Source organism: Phaseolus vulgaris, chromosome 8, assembly GCF_051622355.1.
Source record: "Phaseolus vulgaris cultivar YP4 chromosome 8, ASM5162235v1, whole genome shotgun sequence".
In the NCBI taxonomy this organism is placed as follows: domain Eukaryota; kingdom Viridiplantae; phylum Streptophyta; class Magnoliopsida; order Fabales; family Fabaceae; genus Phaseolus; species Phaseolus vulgaris.
In genome coordinates, this window is record NC_143505.1 from 55252400 (window position 1) to 55271852 (window position 19453).

Here is a 19453-nt window from a genome sequence, read left to right on the forward strand (position 1 = left end):
CTGTTGGGTATATAACATCAAAAACACGTTTTGTTTGTTTAATTTTATTTTTCTATTACAAAAATTGAATAGGTAACTAAACTCAGGTCAAGGAAGCCCGATCGAATAGAAATTAAAAGAAAAATTAGTTCCCAGATCATACGCAAACAAATTACGTTGTCATATAAATATGAAGAAGCCGTGCATCATGCACTCAGATGCATATAAAATATATTACACGAAAAGAAATAGAGAATAGACAAGTTGAATTATTTTCAGTAGTCGTATTCGATATCAATATCATTACAACGCCATTTATTCAGTCACCAAGTATGTTAAAGAATGAGATGTTGAAATGTGTAAGTGTGGACTTCAATTTGGCAAAAGTGGCCGAAGAAATCAAATTGAAAAAACTCTTATTCCATTGAAGCAATTGGCAATACCGTAACCCCAAGTTCCTCATCTATCTGCTATCAGAGATTTGGCTGACAGATCTAGACCGTTCAAGCTCATCAGACGGATCCCAATCCAACGTAGAGGATTGAATTTTGGACAAAATCATGAAAACCTCAGAAATCTGTGGCCTTGAATTGAGGTCACGAGCAACACAGCGTTTGGCAAGTTCAGCCATGGAATAAGCCAGTTCCAAAGGATATTCATCTCTGAGATTTGGATCCATGAAACCTCGAAGTTTCTCTTTAACGTTCTCTCCTTCAAGCACCTGATTCACAGTCACCGACAGCATCTGGTCCCCAGATCCATTCTTATCCCCACCAACAGCCTCTCTCCCCGAAAGAAGCTCCAAAAGCACAACCCCAAACGCAAAAACATCCATCTTTGGAGTAATCAAACCATTCTCAATATACTCAGGTGACATGTACCCTTGAGTCCCCACCACATGCCTTGTCAATTGAAATCCCCCATCATCCCCTTCACCCTCCACCGTTCTCGCCAACCCAAAATTCGAAACCTTTGCCCTGAAATTCCCATCTAAAAGCACGTTCCCACTCTTCAAATTCTTATGCACATGAGGTGGACTAGTATAGTTATGAAGGTAATTAAGCGCGTCAGCAACATCGTGAGCAATATGAACCCTCTGCACCCAACTCAGACACACCGAAGTCTCGTACTTCTTACTACCACTATGAAGACAATCCTCGAGAGAATCATTCTCAGCAAACTCGTACACGAGATAGGTGTCACCTTTGTGAACACAAAAACCCGACAATCTTATAACATTGAAGTGGTTAATTTTCTTGAGAATGTTGATCTCACCCGACACATCACCTTTGAGAATCTTAACCGCAGCATAATCACCCTTGAAAGAAGCCCTATAAACTGAACCCTTGATTTTGTTCTCTTCACTGAAGAACCCCGTAGCCTTCTGCAACTCCTCAAACTTGTACACACTCAACGACTCAATCGCGTAACGAATCCCTTCCGAAGAAAGAGACCACGACTGCGTCGACGGAATAGTCATTTCTTCGCTCTCTTTGTGGGTGGGGCCCGAGAAAGCCTTCGCCGCTGGAGTCGGAGATGGCGGTTGTACCCGTCTCTGCCGATAGAAACAGAAGAAAAATAGAGTAGCGCAGAGAAGCAGCACCACAACAACCCCAACCACTATTCCGACAATGACCCATTTCTTGGAAGAGTCCGAATCTCCGTCCGCCGCCGGAGGCGGCGGCGACGGGGAGTCTTCCGGGGGAGCCGCTGCTCCCATGAAATTCGTCGGAGGCTCTGTTTTTAAAGGAACTGAAATCGGTGTGAAGTAGAAAATAAAGGAATTTGAAAGCTCGTTTGCTTCAATGATGCTCTGTTCGTCAACACCAAAGATTTCAGCAATGGAAGAAACCGTTTCTCCTTGAGAGACCAAGTAAGTGAGCAAGTACTTGAACCCTGCTTCGCTCTGCTTCTGGGTGGGGCAGGCGCACCTGAGAGGCACGTGGAGGTTGAGATTGGCGACGAGGTTTACTGCGCTGTAGTTGTTTTGGTCCATGAGAGCCTGACACGTGGTGAGGGACTGGTAGGTGTTGTTGGCGATGGAAAAGTATGTTTCGCCCAGTGTTTTGATGGTGTAAGAGGCGTTGTGCTGATAGTAGAGGCCGGAGCAGGAGCAATTGATAGGGACGGTGATGAGGGTGTCGATGGGGATGGATTGGACATCGGTGATGTTGTTTGCGGCAGCGATGGCGGCGGTGTTGGAGTTGAGGAGGTAAGAGATGGAGATAGGGGTGTTGTAATCTGGGAGGGAAGATTTGAAGGTGAGGTAGGACGTGCATGATGGAACACTGTTGCAGAGGTTGCCATATGTGGCCTTGGTTTCCTGCTCGGAGCAATTTAGTTGTTTGTTGTTGACGTACTCTTGTTGGGATTCAGATTTTGGGATGGATGAACAGAGGAGGAGGAACAGTGTTACGGCGGCTGCGGACCACACCACTGTGGCCATTTTTGCGTGGTGAAGAAAAAATGAGTGGTTTCTTGGTTTGGAGGGTGTGTTGAGCTTAAATTCAAAGAACGCGTGAGTCTCTGTTATCTTTACGTTCTAAGCCAAAACCGTATGGGATGGGGTGGCGACCCAGTCAAAGTCGTTTTCTTTTCAAAATTTTCCACCTTTGAAGTGCTGTGCTTATTTTTACTTAGATTCACATTAAAGTTCACTTTGAATAATTGTTCTATTGGGTAAAACATTATTTTAATAATGAGCTGGATTTGTTTGTAATTCTTCTGAAGGGTGTGAAGTGTGAACTTGTCTGGTTCTTTCGGTTTTGATAAGACATAGAATTGTAGAAGAAGGAAGACAATTGTAGTTTGACTTGAGACCAAGTGCAAGATTCCATAGCTTATGTGGTTGGATAATGTACCCTCCACACACGCTACTAATTTTTTAGCTTGGAAATGGTACAACATGAAGAAAATTGAAATGAAAAAGAAAAGTGTAAAATAAAATTATATAACAGGTAGAAAAAAGAGAAGAAAAAAATGTGACAGGTGGAATTCAACAACAGAACAGAGGCTAAACGCTAAGAAAAGCTTATATATGTATATTTAAAATTATATTTTTTATATTTTAAATAGTGGTGTTCCAATTATTAATTGAGCACATGAGTACAATCTCAAATGCAACTGATAATGAAGCTTGAGGAAAAAGAGAGGAAGTTGCATTAAATAGACTTTGTTGGCTTTAGGTTAGGTTGACTTCCTGTTGTTATGGATGATTAAGGAGATTGAGATTAATTTCATTTGTTAAATAAGTCAAAAATGGTGTTTTTTTTATAACTTAATTTTTTCAATACTAATAGAAAACAAATTATATATAAATTATCTTAGATTTTTATTAAATTTTTAAATTTTGAATTATTTTTAAGAATAAGAAACTTGAGTTTTTTTTCATTTTGTCTTTTTTGGCGGATTTCTCTTAAGATAGGTTATAGTTTTCAATTTGTCATGGCCTGTTTTTTATAAACCAAAGGTAAAATGGATAAAAAGTTCACTCATTTTATCACTTTTTTATGTTAGAATTTTTTTAACACAACATAAAAAAAAAAAATGATATAGTTACTTAAAAAATATGCATTTTTTTACTTGAGATTAACTAATTTAGATGTAATTTGCATTTTTAAGATTAGTTTAAGAAACTCCTTTTTGGAGTGCACGATACAATTGCCGTAAACAATTTAGGAAATTTGGTTTTAGAAACTTTTATTTTACACAAATTAGTTCGCGGAATAAGCTCTCTTTTTTCCAAGTTAAAATTTCAAAAAACAATCTAGAAAAGAACAAAGCAACAGATACATGCATCATGTCTGTAAATATGAAAATTGTGTTTCAAACATAATTTTAGTTTTTCATATGTTAAAATAAAAAAATGTAAAAGTCATATTTAAAATAAGGCTTTCTTATATTATTAAACATAATTAAACTATAAAGTCATGTTTTGAAGCCCATTCTGTTTTTTTTTCTTTCAAAAACTAGTCTACTTTTTGTGAAATTTAAAAAAAAAAATTGTCATGGCTATGGTAAAAGAGGTCCTCTTTTTCTTAGCATATAATTGTGTAATAAACTGATCCAAGTATACCCTCAATTAATTCATTTGCAATTTTGTTTTTCTTTTCTATCTCTTTATGTGTGTCAAAGTGCACAGCAATTTTGAAAACCCATACTTTTAGAAAATAACAGAACACAAATTTATGAAATACTAACAGATAAATCAAATAAGGCATCAATAAACTCACAAAACGAACCTAAAAACCAATTGGTTTTAAAAACTGTTTCTGAAATAACTTCTCCCCATTCAACAATCAAATTCTCATCCAAAACAAAAACAGTAGGGATATTTTTCTCATAACTGCTGTTTTCATCTAGTTCAACTGACCTCTCCCTCAATTCCAGTTTTTTGTCTTGCACCACCCTTCACAAGCTATCAGAACAACCTTGCTTAGATACATTTTAAAAGCTAAACAATTTCTGAAAATATAAATCAAACACACCCTAATTGTCCACATTGATAAAGGATTATTGATTAGTGGAAACAGTAGAAGAATTCTATACATCTTATTCACCTATAACCACGGATGTTAAATCTACAAAATGGAGAAGAGATAACACATGCTCATTTTGCTGACAGTGTATGAATCTACTTGCATCAATCGTGCTTTCTTTTGCAGCCTTCTAGTCTGAAAAGTCTGAAGCAAGTGTAAACTAGCGCTAGGAAGGCAACAAGAAACACTGCAGCAAAAAAAAATGAAAATATCCCTTGAAACCGGCTGATAGTAAGCAAATTAGTGAAAACAAAGAAAACAGTTAAATTTAATCACCATACTATAATACTAGCATGTCACATTAAAGGAGTCAAAGGATCACTTGCTATGCTAGTGGTGGAACTTAGAAGTGACTTACCAATTAAGGTGCAACAGAACAGGATCGCCAGGCGATATCTTACAAACCATGGCAGACTAACTTCAAGGGTGCAATGCTTCTGATTATCATGTCCTGCTTTTGCTCTGTCAAAACTCTCTGAATTTGATAATTGCAATTCCGTCAATGAAACATCAACACCTGTAACCGTGATGCTCTCTTTATCCCTGACTTTTAGTTTCAGAGTCACTGGGTGAGAGTCCCAATCTATTTCAATAGTTCCAAAGTTTGGCCGACCTAATGAAAACCCACATTTGAAACATCAAAAACATGAAAAGCAATATAAATATCCTTACCCAAAAATAAGAAGGAAATGTTTACCATATATACAAGATTTGTATCTGCAGTGCTGGCCCTTTACTCTCATTGTAGATGGGGTCAACAATGCTACAAATCTCACAAAAGAACGCAGGAACGGTGGGACAACTTCCTCAACTGATTGAGTAACCCCACTTGAGGTTACATCATATAGTGGATAGCCCACAGCACAATCATATCTCGTGATTTCCCCAAAGTGAACATCTCCACTAATAAAAAATACTCCAGCTCTCTGCATAGAAAAGACTAATGAGAAGTGAAATGAGTACTCACTACACCAACGTAAATGATACCAATGTAATTCCCTTCAACAACAAAGATGTAAAACATAGAAAAGAGAAGTATAATAGGAATGTACTGAAATTTATTACCTTACTATCAGCTATTAATTTAAAAATCCGGTCTCTTTCCTTTGGAAAACGACCCCATGACTCCATTGCAAACAACGGATGAATGGTTGCTGAAAGATTTGATATAACCTGGCATAAAGATTAACTATATAATGTAACACGAAACAAACCACTGCAATCAATACCAAAACAGGAATGTACAAATGATTTCTTATTAGTAACATAATTATATTGAGATCAGCAAGATTTTCATTAGAAAAGCACCCAAAGCTAGTAGAATATAGAAAACAACTTTCGAAGTCAATAAAATAATCGCTTCCTGTCAAATTTAGATATACACTGTCAAAAACAGGCATAATAGTTGATAATATATATCATGTTCATTTTTATGAAAATTTTTTATCAATGTCTGGCATTATCAGTAGTAATTGTTGTACCTGAATAGAAGATCCAATTATGGTAAGAGCCGTTGCTGGACCCTTGAGCTCTTTCTCCAACCACAACCACTGTGAATTCCCCAAAATGGTACCATCACTTCCTACAGGGTCTCTGTGATATCTAGTATCTAAGAGTACAATCTGAACAGTTTTCCCCAATCCACAGTAAAAGCAGTATTAGCACAAGATGCGCGCTTAAAAGTTAAAACACAATTTAAAAGCAACTCTCAAGTCTTGCTATTGACAAAAACAAAATGAGTTTTTTAACACCGTGTAGGACATTTAAAATGATTAAGTAATGGCTACCATCCTACCGGGGGGCAATACTATAGAAAGAATTTCATGAATTTGAGAAAGAATATTATATTACATTTGGTCAATACCTTGATATCTCTACCTACAGGACCATACGTATATGAGGCATATACACCAGCCTGTTTCCGCCTGAAATGAGAAGATAGGGTAAGCATCTAAATCAACATCTGCTTCCTATCAAAATTTGTGAATGGGAGAATACGTGATCAGCTAGACATGCAAACCCATCTTCACTCTCCGTGAAGAAAAAAGAGGTTTCATAGGCAATACAATCATAAGTGTCATAGTATTGGAAAACTACCCTCGCAATCAAGAGAATGATTCAATATGTTAGACGGAATAAATCAAATAACACAAAATGTAGTATTAAGATCAGTCCAACATGATAATGCAGCAAAGGAGATTATCCACCCACCGTGGGCTATCTTGAGGTTCATCCAAGAAATCAAGAAGCAACTTCTGGTTAGTGATTTTTCCTAGAAATTCTTTTCCTGCGTCATTTAATCCATAATCGTGATCATCCCATGTACCGATTACCTATTAACAAACCAAATGTGAAAGTCAGGCCAAGGTACGGATAAACATAGTCACCATTTTAGTAAATCAACCCTCAGACGTTTCAACAATGTGCTTTCAATAAGAATCTCAACCCTCAGATGACAATAACAAGTAGAAAATCTTAGAATGAAACACCTTAGCATTCTGATGAAGTCGAACATATCCAGGACTAGACTTAGCCTTTTCATATCTAGCCTTCATTTCCTGCTCAGAGGAAGGAACAAATCGTGGAACATTCTTCCACGGCCCAACAGTCCTTTCCCGTCCAAATATTTTGAAAGGGCGTTTGAAGTCCCCGTAAATGTTATCACCCAGCCATATAAAAATTTGGGGACGGAAATCCACCACTGCATCCCAAATGGGCTGGCAAACACACGGCATACACATATGTTAATGATCTGACATGAAGAAGTTAACAACATCCTCAAACCGTAGCAATTAAAAACCTAAATAATAACAAATATTAGGATTTTAGCCCAAAGCTGTCAAACAAGAAAGTAATGGACGATTGTAAACCCAAACTACAACCAAAAACAAGCACCAAAGTTAGCTCTGCGATTTCTTGAATTTAGTTGCAGATGAAAATACAATTTGGATGGCTTGATTAAGAAATACTAAAAAAGACCATACAGTATCATTATGCCTAGTACAACATAAAATAAACAGTTGTCTAGTTTTGGTTCAGCATGAAAGATTTTTAGTGGTATGTGAAATACACCATGAATTGAAATTGTCTACTGCATAATGAATTTTGAATTCTTCTAAAATCGGGATAAAACGGAGTTTCACATGCATCTCACTCTTCCCTGAAAAATTATACATTCATTATCATCCCCACCAAGAATTCTTACAAACAGGGAAAAGGTTCCAGAATCCACGGAAAATTATAAACAGAAACAGGGTGTGTTACTTGTTACATAAAATTAATCAAATTTATTTTCTTCACAGAAATTTACATAATTGTTGTTGTTGTTATTGCTGTTTCTTTTTTAAGTGAGTACAAAAGAACTGCAGTTAGCTTAAAGCTGACGTAATATTGGGACTGCAACAGCATGTTAGTACAAGAATTGAGACATCGTGGTTGAAACAAAGAAACAGAATAATTAGTATATCAGTTCCATTACACGACACTGCAGCACGGGTAAAAATAATACAAAGACAAGACAAAACAAGAATAGAAAGTGGAAAAAATAAAAAACAAAATAGGAAATTTTTTGAAACCTGTGGAGCGTTCTGGTTGGAGCATGATCCGAAGGCAATTCGAGAGACTTCTTGTTCCTGCTTCTCGTGACTGTCGGAACTGGTAACGGTTACTGTAACGCTGACCATTCCGATCAAAACGACGGCGTTCCACCACCGCCACCGACGTTGATCGATACCCATTTGCCCAAAAACCACAACTTCGAATCAATTCTTTCTCAAAGATCATAAAAAGGGAACTTTCTCACGATTTGAGACCAATGGCAGACACAAAATGAAACTTTCGGTTGTCATATAACCAAATTATTTTCTCTTTTTTATATACACTTTCCGATAATAAATAAATAAAGACAGGATTGAATGAAACAATTTTCAAATTTGGAAATAAATATACGTTATTTTTATGAGACAAAAACCTCTTTCTTTTTTCTGCAAGAGACTGTCGCAAAGTCACGCTTTTACGTGATCTTTTCAAGCCAATTTTTTTTTCCGGAAGAGATAGTCACAAAGTCACCTTTTTCTGTAAAATTAATACTATTAGATTGGAAATAGTTAAGTATGTTCTCAAATATCTTTTAAAATTTATCATTAATCTTTATTAAAAAAAATCTGACTTTTCTAAAGTAAAATATTCTCACTTTAGTGCTTTTTTTTAATCGGTTAAACTCAAACTTTGAAACTTCATTTAAAAATTTAAATTTAGCTTTACTCAAACTAATAATATAATCTAAAAATAATTAAGCATTAATATTTTTAATAAATGTCCATAATTTTCAACTTTTGATTTAATTTTATTACCACATCTTACTTGTGTAATATTTGTTTCTTTAATCATATATTGTTAGCATGATAAATTTATTAAATTTAGAATGATTATTCTAAAAGCATGTTTTGAACTGTTTTTTATTAATTGAGAGGATCAAACTTAAACAATTTTTAAGTATGGTTTGCATGCACTTAAACATAATATTTAACTCTAATCAAAAGATTATTTATATTAATATAAGATTTTAGATTCTATCTCTTTAATTAAAATCTAAGATTTAGGGGAAAAAATTTATAGTTTTCGAAAAAATAATAATATGTAAGTGGTATTTATAATAGTGAGTTCTATGATAAAGTTTAGAAATTCCTCTTAAATTACGTGTTGGTGTCCGATACCGATACTCGTATGACACTTATAGAATACGTATCCTTGAAGTGTCCAATTCAAAAAGTATTTGTTGGATTTCTGACAATTCTAGTACAGTTCTAACATAATTTTAAAAAGGAAAAATACATTAATTTTTTAAAAACTCAAATTTATTGTATAAATTTTTATTATGATTATAAAAATAAAAAAACAAATCATTGTGAACATCTTTTTGCTTCAAAAAAATAATCTGAAACATACTTATGCACATAAATTCTTATTATCAATTTATATAATTTATAATTTTATAATATATAGATTTATGTCCCCATATCGTACATCTTAAAAATTCATGAAGCAAATTGTAATTAGGCAATTCAATTTCATTGACATTTGACAAAGCTTTTAGTAACATCACCATGTCTCTCTCTGTCCACACCACAGTGAAGCAATTTATTTGCCCCACTGATTGATGATGATGGAGTTTGCGTTGACTGTAGTTGACCACTGACCAAACATGGAACCCATTTATCCTATGTCCTCCAAAAGCATTCCTCAAAGCCAAGAAATCTGGTCTTTTTGCAATGAAACAAATCCAATGTTATCACTTTCAATAGTTACAAACCTTAGCTTCCACACACAATTCATATCTCTATCCTCTCTCTAATATGGCAATACCATTCATAATTGAGGCATCTTTTGTTCATATGCTTTTCTATTCACTGATTTTTTTCACGATTTATTTTGTAAAAGGCACCTGAATTTATATTTAAGACAGTGAAATAGTTAAATCTTTATGCATCAATAATAACTTTGAATACGATGTATGTTTAGATAATCATTTTGATCATTCGTTCGTGCATGTTCTATTCAAGATGAAACATCTTTTGCTGTACTTCGATATTCGTAAGAGTGACAAAATTTGGCAAGAATTAATACAAAATTTCTTCTTATATTATCCAAATAAAATTTGAAATTTCATTGAAAAACAAACTTCATATGATTAGGATATGATATATTTTTTAGAATGAGATACATTAAACAAATATGGAATTAGAGAAGGTTCAAATAATATTATGTATATTAGAAAGAAAAAAAAGTAAATATTGAAATAGATAAATTTAATAAATTTTTCAAATATACCTAAAAAGACTCAATTATATCGAGAAAAAATATAATTGATAAAATCCAACTATACCTCAAGAAAAACGAACTCGAGAGAAATTTAAATAAGAAAATGGATGAAGTAATTATTGAAAGGGTAAAAGTCTGAGGGACAATTACAAACACAATAACTCTTCAAGAATTCATGACACATATATTAACTTCTAAGCAAGAAATGGATGTTAATGAATAAAAAAAATACATTGTTTTATAATGTATCTTCTCAACTTTCTATCCTTTTTTCTTTTTACTTAAATTATTTTTTTTCATATACTTTTATTTGATATTTTATATTAATCTTTATTTATTTTTATCATTTATATAATGTGAAACGTTTTATTAGTAAAAATATTTTATTTAGTACGTAAATATATTAAAGTGATTTTTATATTTATACATTTATTAGAAAGTCAAATGGTGTTTATTAATATTAGTATTTACTATTTTCTTGAATTTAAATATTTATATCATTCTAGAAATATTATCATTTAAATAATTTTTCATGGTTAATCATAAGTTGAAAATTAAGTTATTATTATTTTTCGTTAAAAAATTCATGTTTTTTACCTCAGTCAACCAAGTATCATCACTACTAGAAAATTATTAAATAAAAATTAATTTAGAGACAAAAAAATAATTAGTTGATACATTGACTAAATTAGATACTATGTTAGATACTAAAAAAATATTGGTATCTAAATTAGTTTTTATTATTGATAAATAGTTTCTAAATTTGTATTTAAGTAGCTACCAATGTTTTAGATATCAATTTTTAGATTTTAAGTTGGTAGATAAAACTTTGGTAGCTAATTAGATATCAATTTAAAAAGTATTTATCAATAATAGAAAATAATTTAGATACCAATAATTTGTTTAGTCTCTCAAATAATATCTAATTTAGTCAATGTAACAATTAATTTTTTTATTATTAAAATTTATTTTTATTTAATGATTTGATTGTAGTGCATATTTAACCATTTAAAGATGTATTATCACCTGCTATTCAAACTATATGTATGTTCTTCCCATCCCAACTTCAAATGCTTCATCTATTCAGCATATTAATAGGTTAAGCTTGTGTAAATACACCATCTACAGTGGATTAAGGTACGTTTTTTTATCAATTTTACTATACATTCTTAACATATAGTACTTACTTGATTGTCGAAGTACGTCTTGCATGTCAACTCTCGATCGAGCGTTGAGGAATTAAGGAGAAGGAGTCTTGAAGTTTGAAGGAGTGAAGTACTAAGGAACAAGGGAGCAAGCGAGCGACCGACACCGAAAAAATTGTTACAGTCGTTCTTAGGTACTATCTAGGTCCACTTTGTCTATTCAAATACAAGTTCTGAAATGACTTTATTTGTAATGACATTGTTGTGGCTTATGCAAGTTAACCCGCTTCACCCATTCCTTAGCTCGTGCAACTACGGGTTATGCAAGATAGTATAAACGGGCCAATAGGTTAAAATACTCAACCCACCCCTTATTTTTGTTGGCGGGTTGACAAATTGACCTGCATTGCCTTTCCTATTCTTAAATTATTGTAGGAGTTATAACGTGCAATTTAAGAGTATTAAGAGGGGAAAATTACTTAAGATGTTTTTATATTAGTTCATCTCCTAATGTCAACTATATCCACATTTCAAAATCAACTGATCGGGTGTTACTAAGCAGATTAATTATGCAAGATACAAACGAGCATTCTTTCTTACTCGTAGCCACATCTTCCTAACCCTTCAAGTATTCTTTAACAACTAACCACTTGATAAGTTTCATATTTTAATAATATTTCATATTAAAAGACATACACTCATGGATATTTATTGATATCCTTAATTTATTAATTTAAACATTTTTACATATTTTATGATTATAATATGAATAAAAACGATTTATTCCTAAATTTGTGTTAATTTCATAATTTTAAGGAAAAATGGAGATGAAAAGGCTAAAGGAAAATAAACCAAATGAAAAAGGAAAGTTGGAACATTAAGAACTCATTCAAAATTCGTTCAAAACTCGCCAAAGCTAGATCACTCCAAAGGTTGAATAAAGTGAAACTACATGTTACATTACATACACAATCTAATATAGGCCTTAGAGATTCAAACTCCTCCTATAAGATTTTAAGGTCAATATAAAACTCAATTACATTCCTTTCTCCAGGTTTAATGAAGTGGATTTCTTGGAGTAAATCAAATATTCTTAAATGATCACCTTTGGAGAACCTTTTTCTCTTAAATCCTCCTAAAGATTCTTAACAATGTTAATATAGATAGAGTAGATAGAGAGTACAAATGATCCAGAAAAGAACCATGACATTGCACGACTTCACTTTAATATAAAAATTACTAAAGTCATGTTATTCATACACGATTTCAGTTCAAATAAGAAAAAACATTAATTAACATTAATCAAAGTCGTGTGCGTCAAACACGACTTCTCTTCTCTCATTGAAGTCATGCTAAACTAGTACAATTTTACTTTCACAAACCCAAACTTATGTCATACATGCACGATTTTCTTCTAATAAAATTGTATCATGCTGACACGACTTATAATTTGTCAATTTCAATAATTCTTTTGTAAAATTACACCAATTCAGTTAAAGAACATAAAAGACAATTGATTTTATCAGTTTTTTTTTAGTAAATCAAAATAAAAGTGTGTCGTCAAAGCCCACTAGCATTAATGCGCAAGAATGAACAAGAAGCAGATGTCACTGGAGAAATGGTATTAATATATATGAGATAAAAAAAATATAGACTTTTTTATATCTATAATGTAAGTACATTTGGGGCCATAAAATCTCAGTCAAACTCTATAAATCACTCAGCAATGAAGAAAAAAAAGTAATTGAAAAAGAGCTGGTTTTGACTTATTTATGATAACATATAGTGTATTAATAATTTAGTGTATATTATTTGAAGGAAGCAACCAAAAGTGAATTACAGTCATGAACTGTTTTGTGGTTTTGTATATGCAAGAACTTTGCAAAAACACCAACTAAGGGAGCAGTATTGTATGTGCATGCTTCAGTCTGCATAAAATTGTTCCTGCGATCCTCAAAATTGTCTTGCCCATCAGGCCCTCCAACCAAAGCCCCAACAATAACATTAGGATTAGGTTCTTGGCTACCATACCAATTATCATACCCTTGGGTACACCCTATGAACCCTTTATTCTTTTTGTATGACACAATCGATGCCCCTCTGTGGTGCACCCTTTTGGGGTACTTAGGGCCATACCCTACTAAATAGCTCATGTTCACTGGATTAGACCCCAAAATGTAATCAACCTGTGATTTAGCAAAACTATGAATTTCTTCATGATCCACTCTGCCCCCATCGCAATTCACCTTTTCATTTGTGCTCTCAAGGAAATCAGAGTATGTTGAAAGCAGAAATGCTGCTGTTGAAACATATTGCATGTTGTTCCACTCTCGGACATAGAGTAATCCACCTGGGGTTCGTTCCACGTTATCCTTGCTGTCGTTATTTTTGTTGAGACATGAGCATATGTAGTACTCTGCTTTTGATCTGTACTGTTCAAGTATATCCCTGTTCTTCTTCTCTTTTTCTTCTCTTAAGAACTGCAAAACATGAAACTCTAGTTAGAGTAAAAATTCTTGGTACATTACTACTATTTAACCCACTTCATGCTTGTTGACATTTGATTCTAAGTTAATCATTCCTTCACATAGATTTCATGTTCATCCATAATCATTTTTTTTCGATGTTCAAATCATACTCTGTGCAGTGTAACTTTTATTCTCACCAAAAAAGTGTACACATGGGTGGGGTCAAGTCTAATTATAAAGTTCAACAATTTAATTGAATTCGGTCTTCATTAGATTAAATTTGGTGTCTTTTTAAATGATCCAATGCAGATTATAGTATTCAGTTTGAATATGATTATGTGTCCTCAAAAGACAAAATCCCTTAAAATGATTTTTGGTTTTTAAAAGAACTCGCATGGGATACAGAGAAAGACGTATTTTGAAGTAATGGGTTGAGACAAATAAAAATATTTGAGAGCAGTTAATTACTTTATTTATTTTCATTTTATTTTCTTTAATAATATTTCAAAATTAAAACAATTTTATTTGGACCATAATTTTTTACTTATTTAAGAATCAAAAATTAATTTCATCTCTTATTATAAAAAAATCAATGTCAATCTTTTAAAAAAAAAAACTAAAAACTTAATATAAAAACTAAAAAAACAATTAAGAGTCCAGTTAACTTATTTTTGATGTGTTTTATTTTGTACCAAAGGGGTCCAAAGGAGGTCCTACCTCATTATTGACTTAGAAGTATTTATTAAAAGGGTAAAAAAGAGGAGGGGGTAGTGAAGTGAAGTGAAGTGAAGTGTTGAAGGGTGTGTGTACTTACGGTTTCTAACATTGGGCTCAACCATAAGGCACACCACTTTAATTGCACTCTGTTAAAGCTAAAGCAGTAGCTGCACATGGGTTTGTGCTTGGATACACTAGTTAGTTTTTGTGCCTTTAAAAGCCCTGCATAATATACTAATTAATATACCTTAATTGGTGCATACTCCATGATTTTGATTTTTTAAGGTGAGAAAAGAAAAATGTAGATAAAGTTATGGGAGAGTCACATGGGAGAAAATGAAAATGAAAATGAAGTAAAAGGGTTTTGTTTAGTGAACCTTTGAGAGCATGAGTTGAAGACCAGCATATTTAACATCCCAGCTGAATTCTGAAATGGACCAACCAGTGCCACCAAAGGTATGAGCGTTGGAAAGAACGTACTCAAGATACGTTTTGTTGTCGGTGGCCTTGTACAGCCACGTGGCAGCCCACAACAACTCATCCATGTATCCACTCACCGACGCATAGTAGCTCTTTACCACTCCGACACTACCATCATAATTTCCCCTATATTTGTCCCCAAACTCGAACAACTACAAAACACACACACAATAAATACACCATCCATTCAAACATCCAATTCTCATTTTTAAATAATAACTTCAAAACTGTTCTATTACCAACACAACACTCCTTAATCAACCTTAATTTCTCCTACCCAATTATTAGTTTTCGAACTCAGATTGTCACACAAAAGTTCCTCCTACAATTATTATTAATTATGGCACCTAGTCAAAACCTATCAGTAAAGCACAATCAATCAACTTTAATTAATTAGCACACACAGAATTGGCTAATCACTCACTAACTCACCTGCAGGGCATGGTGCAGAAGCAAGTGAGAGTAATGTGCGTTTGTCTTTCTGAACACAATGGATGCAGCTGCCATAGCTGCTGCAGTCTCTCCGGCCAGATCTGAACCGGGATTCTTCTCATCGATCTTAAATGCTCGCCGTGAAGTTGTCATGTCCTCTGGCCGTTGCCAACAATAATGGTCAGTGTCACCATCACCCACCTGAAAAAGATCATTAATGTCAGATTCCATTCAATCTCCCATACCAATGCCACTGGGAATAATGAATTGGATTCAGTTGGAAGAGATGATACGGCAGCCAGAAAAATCTTAAACTTTTGGTATACTTGTTTTTTCGTTTTCAAGAGACTTTCTTTGATGACAGTGCATCAAAATCCTTATAGATTTTGTCTTGGATTAGTTAGTACCTCAGCCCATAGAACATTTGGGCTAGTGTGAGCTTTGATGAAATAATCAGTGCCCCATTTGATCGCCTCCAATGTGTGTTGTAATTCACCTGCCTCTTCAATCTGTTGCCTGTACTCTATGGCACTCCATGAGAGCATTGTGATGGTGAATGCCATTGGTAAACCAAATTTCACATGATCCCCTGCGTCATAATACCCTCCCACCAAGTCCACCTACACACACACAAAAAAGAAAGTGATGAGTTTGAGAGGGAATTTGGCATAGGAGGAAAGTAAAAGACAAAGTTTGATGAGTTGTGGCATGTGGGTATAATTGAGAATTTGGACCTACCCCTTCTTCCAAACCATCAGTGAGGCCAGAATGATCTCTCCAAGTGACACGCTGATTGTAAGGTATCCTCCCAGAGCGTTGTGCTTCGAAGTAGAGAAGACTCTTTGAAAGGGCATCAGCATAATCAAAAGCAGTGGTGGTGGTGGTGAAGAAGGTGGAGAATAAGAGGGTGATAAGACAAGAATGGTGTACTAGGAAGGGGATGTAGGAAGTTCCAAAATGGTGTTTCTTATGTGGTTGTGTGTCCATCTCCATTGCCTTGCCCCCCTTCCCTCCTAGAGATTTTAGGAGTGGAGGGAATTGGTAAAAAAAAAAGGTGAAGACTCACAACACTTGAACCCAAAAGGGAGTTTGAATTGTGTTTTAAAAGGCTGAGATATGCCTACGATCTAGCTAAAATAGGGTGGGATCATTTTGGTAGGGAGCCCCACAAAATGAGAACGTGAAACTATCCCCACAATTTTTACTTGTTTCTTGTACACAAGGGTGAATTCTGCAGCACTTGGATGTGCCTCTGTTGTCTGCCAAATAAGGAAAACAAAACCATACTCTGTTGACTCTTGTTAAAATTCCACTGTCATTTCATGCCAACTCCTCCTATTTCCCTCCATTTACTACCAGAACACTTTTTTTCCTTTACTTATTTCAGGATGCTTCCATCTCTAGCTGCTATTTTTTTTTCTCACTTTCAAATCAGATATATTTTTAGTATTAACTATTATTATTATTATTATTATTATTATTATTATTATTATATGATGATGAAGGCTGAAAAGTTTGTTAGATTTTCTTAAGTTAATAAGTTTACCTATTTAATACTTTCCATTGGATATTTTCTCAATTTATTTAAAGAAGAGTTACAGACATTTTTCAATGTAATAGTATTTTACTTCTAATTTAACATTTTTCAGTCAATATTTTCAGGACACTCATTATTCCGTCTTTGATGATGAGTTTCAAAGTTTTTTGAAATACAGGTAAAATAACGAAATACATTATTAAATGTTTTTTATTACTTTACACCATCAAATGTCGTTTGCCTTTTTTTAAAAAAATATACTAATTATTGTGTATCTTCAGTTTTTCTTATAAGATTAATTATGCTACATTCATGAGCACACGATAAGAAGTTCAAGTAGCATAACGTTTTATTTGAAGAGAAAAGTGTTGGGTTAAACAAGTTATTATCATGTAAATAATTATATGAAACTAACATAATTTATTAACATATCATAAATTATTTTCAGATATTTATGTTAAATTAAACTCTTACTAATATATTTAATATTGTTACTCATACATAGACACCTAATAAAAAACTCATTTTCTATTTGCGTTATTCTTAATCAATGTTGTAATAAATGACTAATTCAAATCTCTATGCTAGCTGATATCATTTCAAGCAAAAATTACTTTTAGAAAAATTTACAAAATTAGAAAAAATACAATTATTTTAAAATAAAAGTAAAAATGTTATTATAATTTTATTTAGAATAAGAGTGAGTATTGAATCTAGGTACGACTTGTGAAATCCGCAAACTCTATGGTTTACAAAACAAAACTATATTTAAAATATGCAAATAAATATATTTAACTATTGAGATTTAGAGTCGGCATAAGATTATTTTTAAAGGTGGAATTTAGATTATTCTGAGATCTTTTCTTTGGTTCAATTAAAGGTTTGGTCTTAGATCATTTCTAAATTCCTTTCTGTTTGTTTTTCTTTTTTTTAATTGATGTCTTAATCTTTTAGTTTGTCTTTCTTCACTTTAACTTGTTGATTGTCCTTGTCTTTGACAATGTTCGTTTTTTAGTAGTTGGTTGGAATGTGTTGTGTTATTAGGGTGTCTCTGTTTCTTTGTATATGGGTTGAATCATTCCTGAAATGATCCATATGTATATATTGTTTATTGCTGATAAAAAAGCTATTGAGTCCAACTCGTTTAGTATGCAAATTCTACTGATTTCATTGGTAGGCTTAAGACAAACTCGTTACCGGTTTAATATAGTTTTTTTTCATTTTTTATTTGAATTTGCATCATTTAAAAAAAACATCTATTTAATTAATAAATTTACTTTTTAGTTATGTTGTGATGAGTTGTGGGAAAAAAATGAAAACATGAACATTAAAAAAAATGACAAGTTATATCAAACAAGAATTCAAATGTTAATGGAGATGTCTAAATCTATGTATTAGTTCATTGTAATTTTATATAATTGAATTTGTTAAGAATTAAGACTATAAAAAGTCCTCGAGTTGGGTAGCTGATATGAATTTATCATTTAAAGATTAAATTTCTACTATAAAAATATCTTTTGAAAAAACTTAAAGAGTATGTGGATTACTGTTTATCCACAAACTTTACAAGATAAAAACAATTGTAAAAAATTATTTATTTTCTCAAATGGAATAAATTTGACCCATTTAAAAGACAAATTTCTTACGTCCAACCTTAAATCAGTCAAAATAATTCGTAACTCAATCCTAACAGTGTGAGAATATTAAAAGTATGATCAAAAGTTAATTAGAAATTCTGATCAAGTCTAATATTTATTTTTATTAAACTTATTGAAGATACGGAGATCTCACATATATCAGAGATAAAAATATTTTATAATATATATATATATATATAAAAGTGAGTGTAAATTTCACTTTATAAATAAATTTTATGAAGTTGAGTTAAGTTTAAAATTCACTTCCTAATATGATATCAGAGTTATTTAGAGATTCAACACCAACTAGCCGTTATCAGTATCAGACCACTCATAAATATATAGTCTCACACAAGTTGACAACCTCGGTGTGAGAATGTGTGTTGGAGATTCCACGTCGACTAAAAATAAAATATTTTTATAATGTTAAGTTAAACCTAAAATCAACTAAACATGTGATTCACATAAAAATAAATGAGGAATTTGGTATATATTTTATTATTTTACATATATATTCTAGTGTTCATGGATGAAGGTATATATGAATAACAAAATTTTAAAATAACAAGATATAAAAGGTATTAATTTCATTTAATGAACTACCATCAATAACTTTATATAAAATGTTAGTTTTATTGATACCATTAAATTATAATTATTTATGTAATAATAACTAGATTAAAAAATATTTGTTTATTGT

At 32.7% G+C, this 19453-nt stretch overlaps 3 protein-coding genes across 5 annotated transcripts; all 3 read right to left on the reverse strand.

Moving 5' to 3' along the window:
- Window positions 1-243: 243 nt before the first annotated feature.
- Window positions 244-2947, reverse strand: LYK5 (Protein kinase superfamily protein). Its single transcript, XM_068628910.2, has one exon. The coding sequence runs from the start codon at window positions 2423-2425 to the stop codon at window positions 443-445; it is 1983 nt and encodes a 660-aa protein (XP_068485011.2). The 5' UTR covers window positions 2426-2947; the 3' UTR covers window positions 244-442.
- A 1284-nt stretch (window positions 2948-4231) lies between these two features.
- LOC137823688 (Calcineurin-like metallo-phosphoesterase superfamily protein) lies at window positions 4232-8612 on the reverse strand. 2 transcript variants are annotated; one of them, XR_016514960.1, is made up of 9 exons: window positions 8093-8592; window positions 7007-7234; window positions 6729-6850; window positions 6382-6442; window positions 5999-6139; window positions 5583-5690; window positions 5215-5457; window positions 4876-5130; window positions 4232-4704 (listed from the first exon to the last, which is right to left on the reverse strand). XR_016514960.1 is itself a non-coding variant. In XM_068628915.2 (9 exons), the coding sequence occupies exons 1-9, from the start codon at window positions 8252-8254 to the stop codon at window positions 4622-4624; spliced, it is 1389 nt and encodes a 462-aa protein (XP_068485016.2). In that variant the 5' UTR covers window positions 8255-8612; the 3' UTR covers window positions 4232-4621. The 2 variants fall into 2 exon arrangements, 1 of the variants encoding a protein (XP_068485016.2); XM_068628915.2 differs by having other exon boundaries at window positions 5215-5443; window positions 8093-8612.
- A 4507-nt stretch (window positions 8613-13119) lies between these two features.
- On the reverse strand, window positions 13120-16701 carry LOC137823686 (endoglucanase 11). Of its 2 annotated transcripts, none has more exons than XM_068628912.1 (5): window positions 16318-16701; window positions 15987-16199; window positions 15580-15780; window positions 15045-15299; window positions 13120-13962 (listed from the first exon to the last, which is right to left on the reverse strand). In XM_068628912.1, exons 1-5 carry the CDS (start codon window positions 16570-16572, stop codon window positions 13291-13293), a joined length of 1596 nt encoding a protein of 531 aa, XP_068485013.1. In that variant the 5' UTR covers window positions 16573-16701; the 3' UTR covers window positions 13120-13290. The 2 variants fall into 2 exon arrangements, with proteins under 2 accessions (XP_068485013.1, XP_090150324.1); XM_090294198.1 differs by lacking the exon at window positions 13120-13962 and adding an exon at window positions 14765-14889 and having other exon boundaries at window positions 16318-16685.
- Window positions 16702-19453: the final 2752 nt, after the last annotated feature.

Coding starts and splice junctions, on each gene's coding strand:
- LOC137823688 (XM_068628915.2), bottom strand. CDS start 8,254: ATGGGTATCGATCAACGTCGGTGGCGGTGGTGGAACGCCGTCGTTTTG. Junction 7,235..8,092: donor CCAACCAGAACGCTCCACAG/GTTTCAAAAAAT, acceptor TGTGTTTGCCAG/CCCATTTGGGATGCAGTGGT. Junction 5,131..5,214: donor ATACAAATCTTGTATATATG/GTAAACATTTCC, acceptor GGTTTTCATTAG/GTCGGCCAAACTTTGGAACT.
- LYK5 (XM_068628910.2), bottom strand. CDS start 2,425: ATGGCCACAGTGGTGTGGTCCGCAGCCGCCGTAACACTGTTCCTCCTC.
- LOC137823686 (XM_068628912.1), bottom strand. CDS start 16,572: ATGGAGATGGACACACAACCACATAAGAAACACCATTTTGGAACTTCC. Junction 15,300..15,579: donor TTCTGCACCATGCCCTGCAG/GTGAGTTAGTGA, acceptor TGTGTTTTGTAG/TTGTTCGAGTTTGGGGACAA. Junction 13,963..15,044: donor TTCAACTCATGCTCTCAAAG/GTTCACTAAACA, acceptor CATGTTTTGCAG/TTCTTAAGAGAAGAAAAAGA.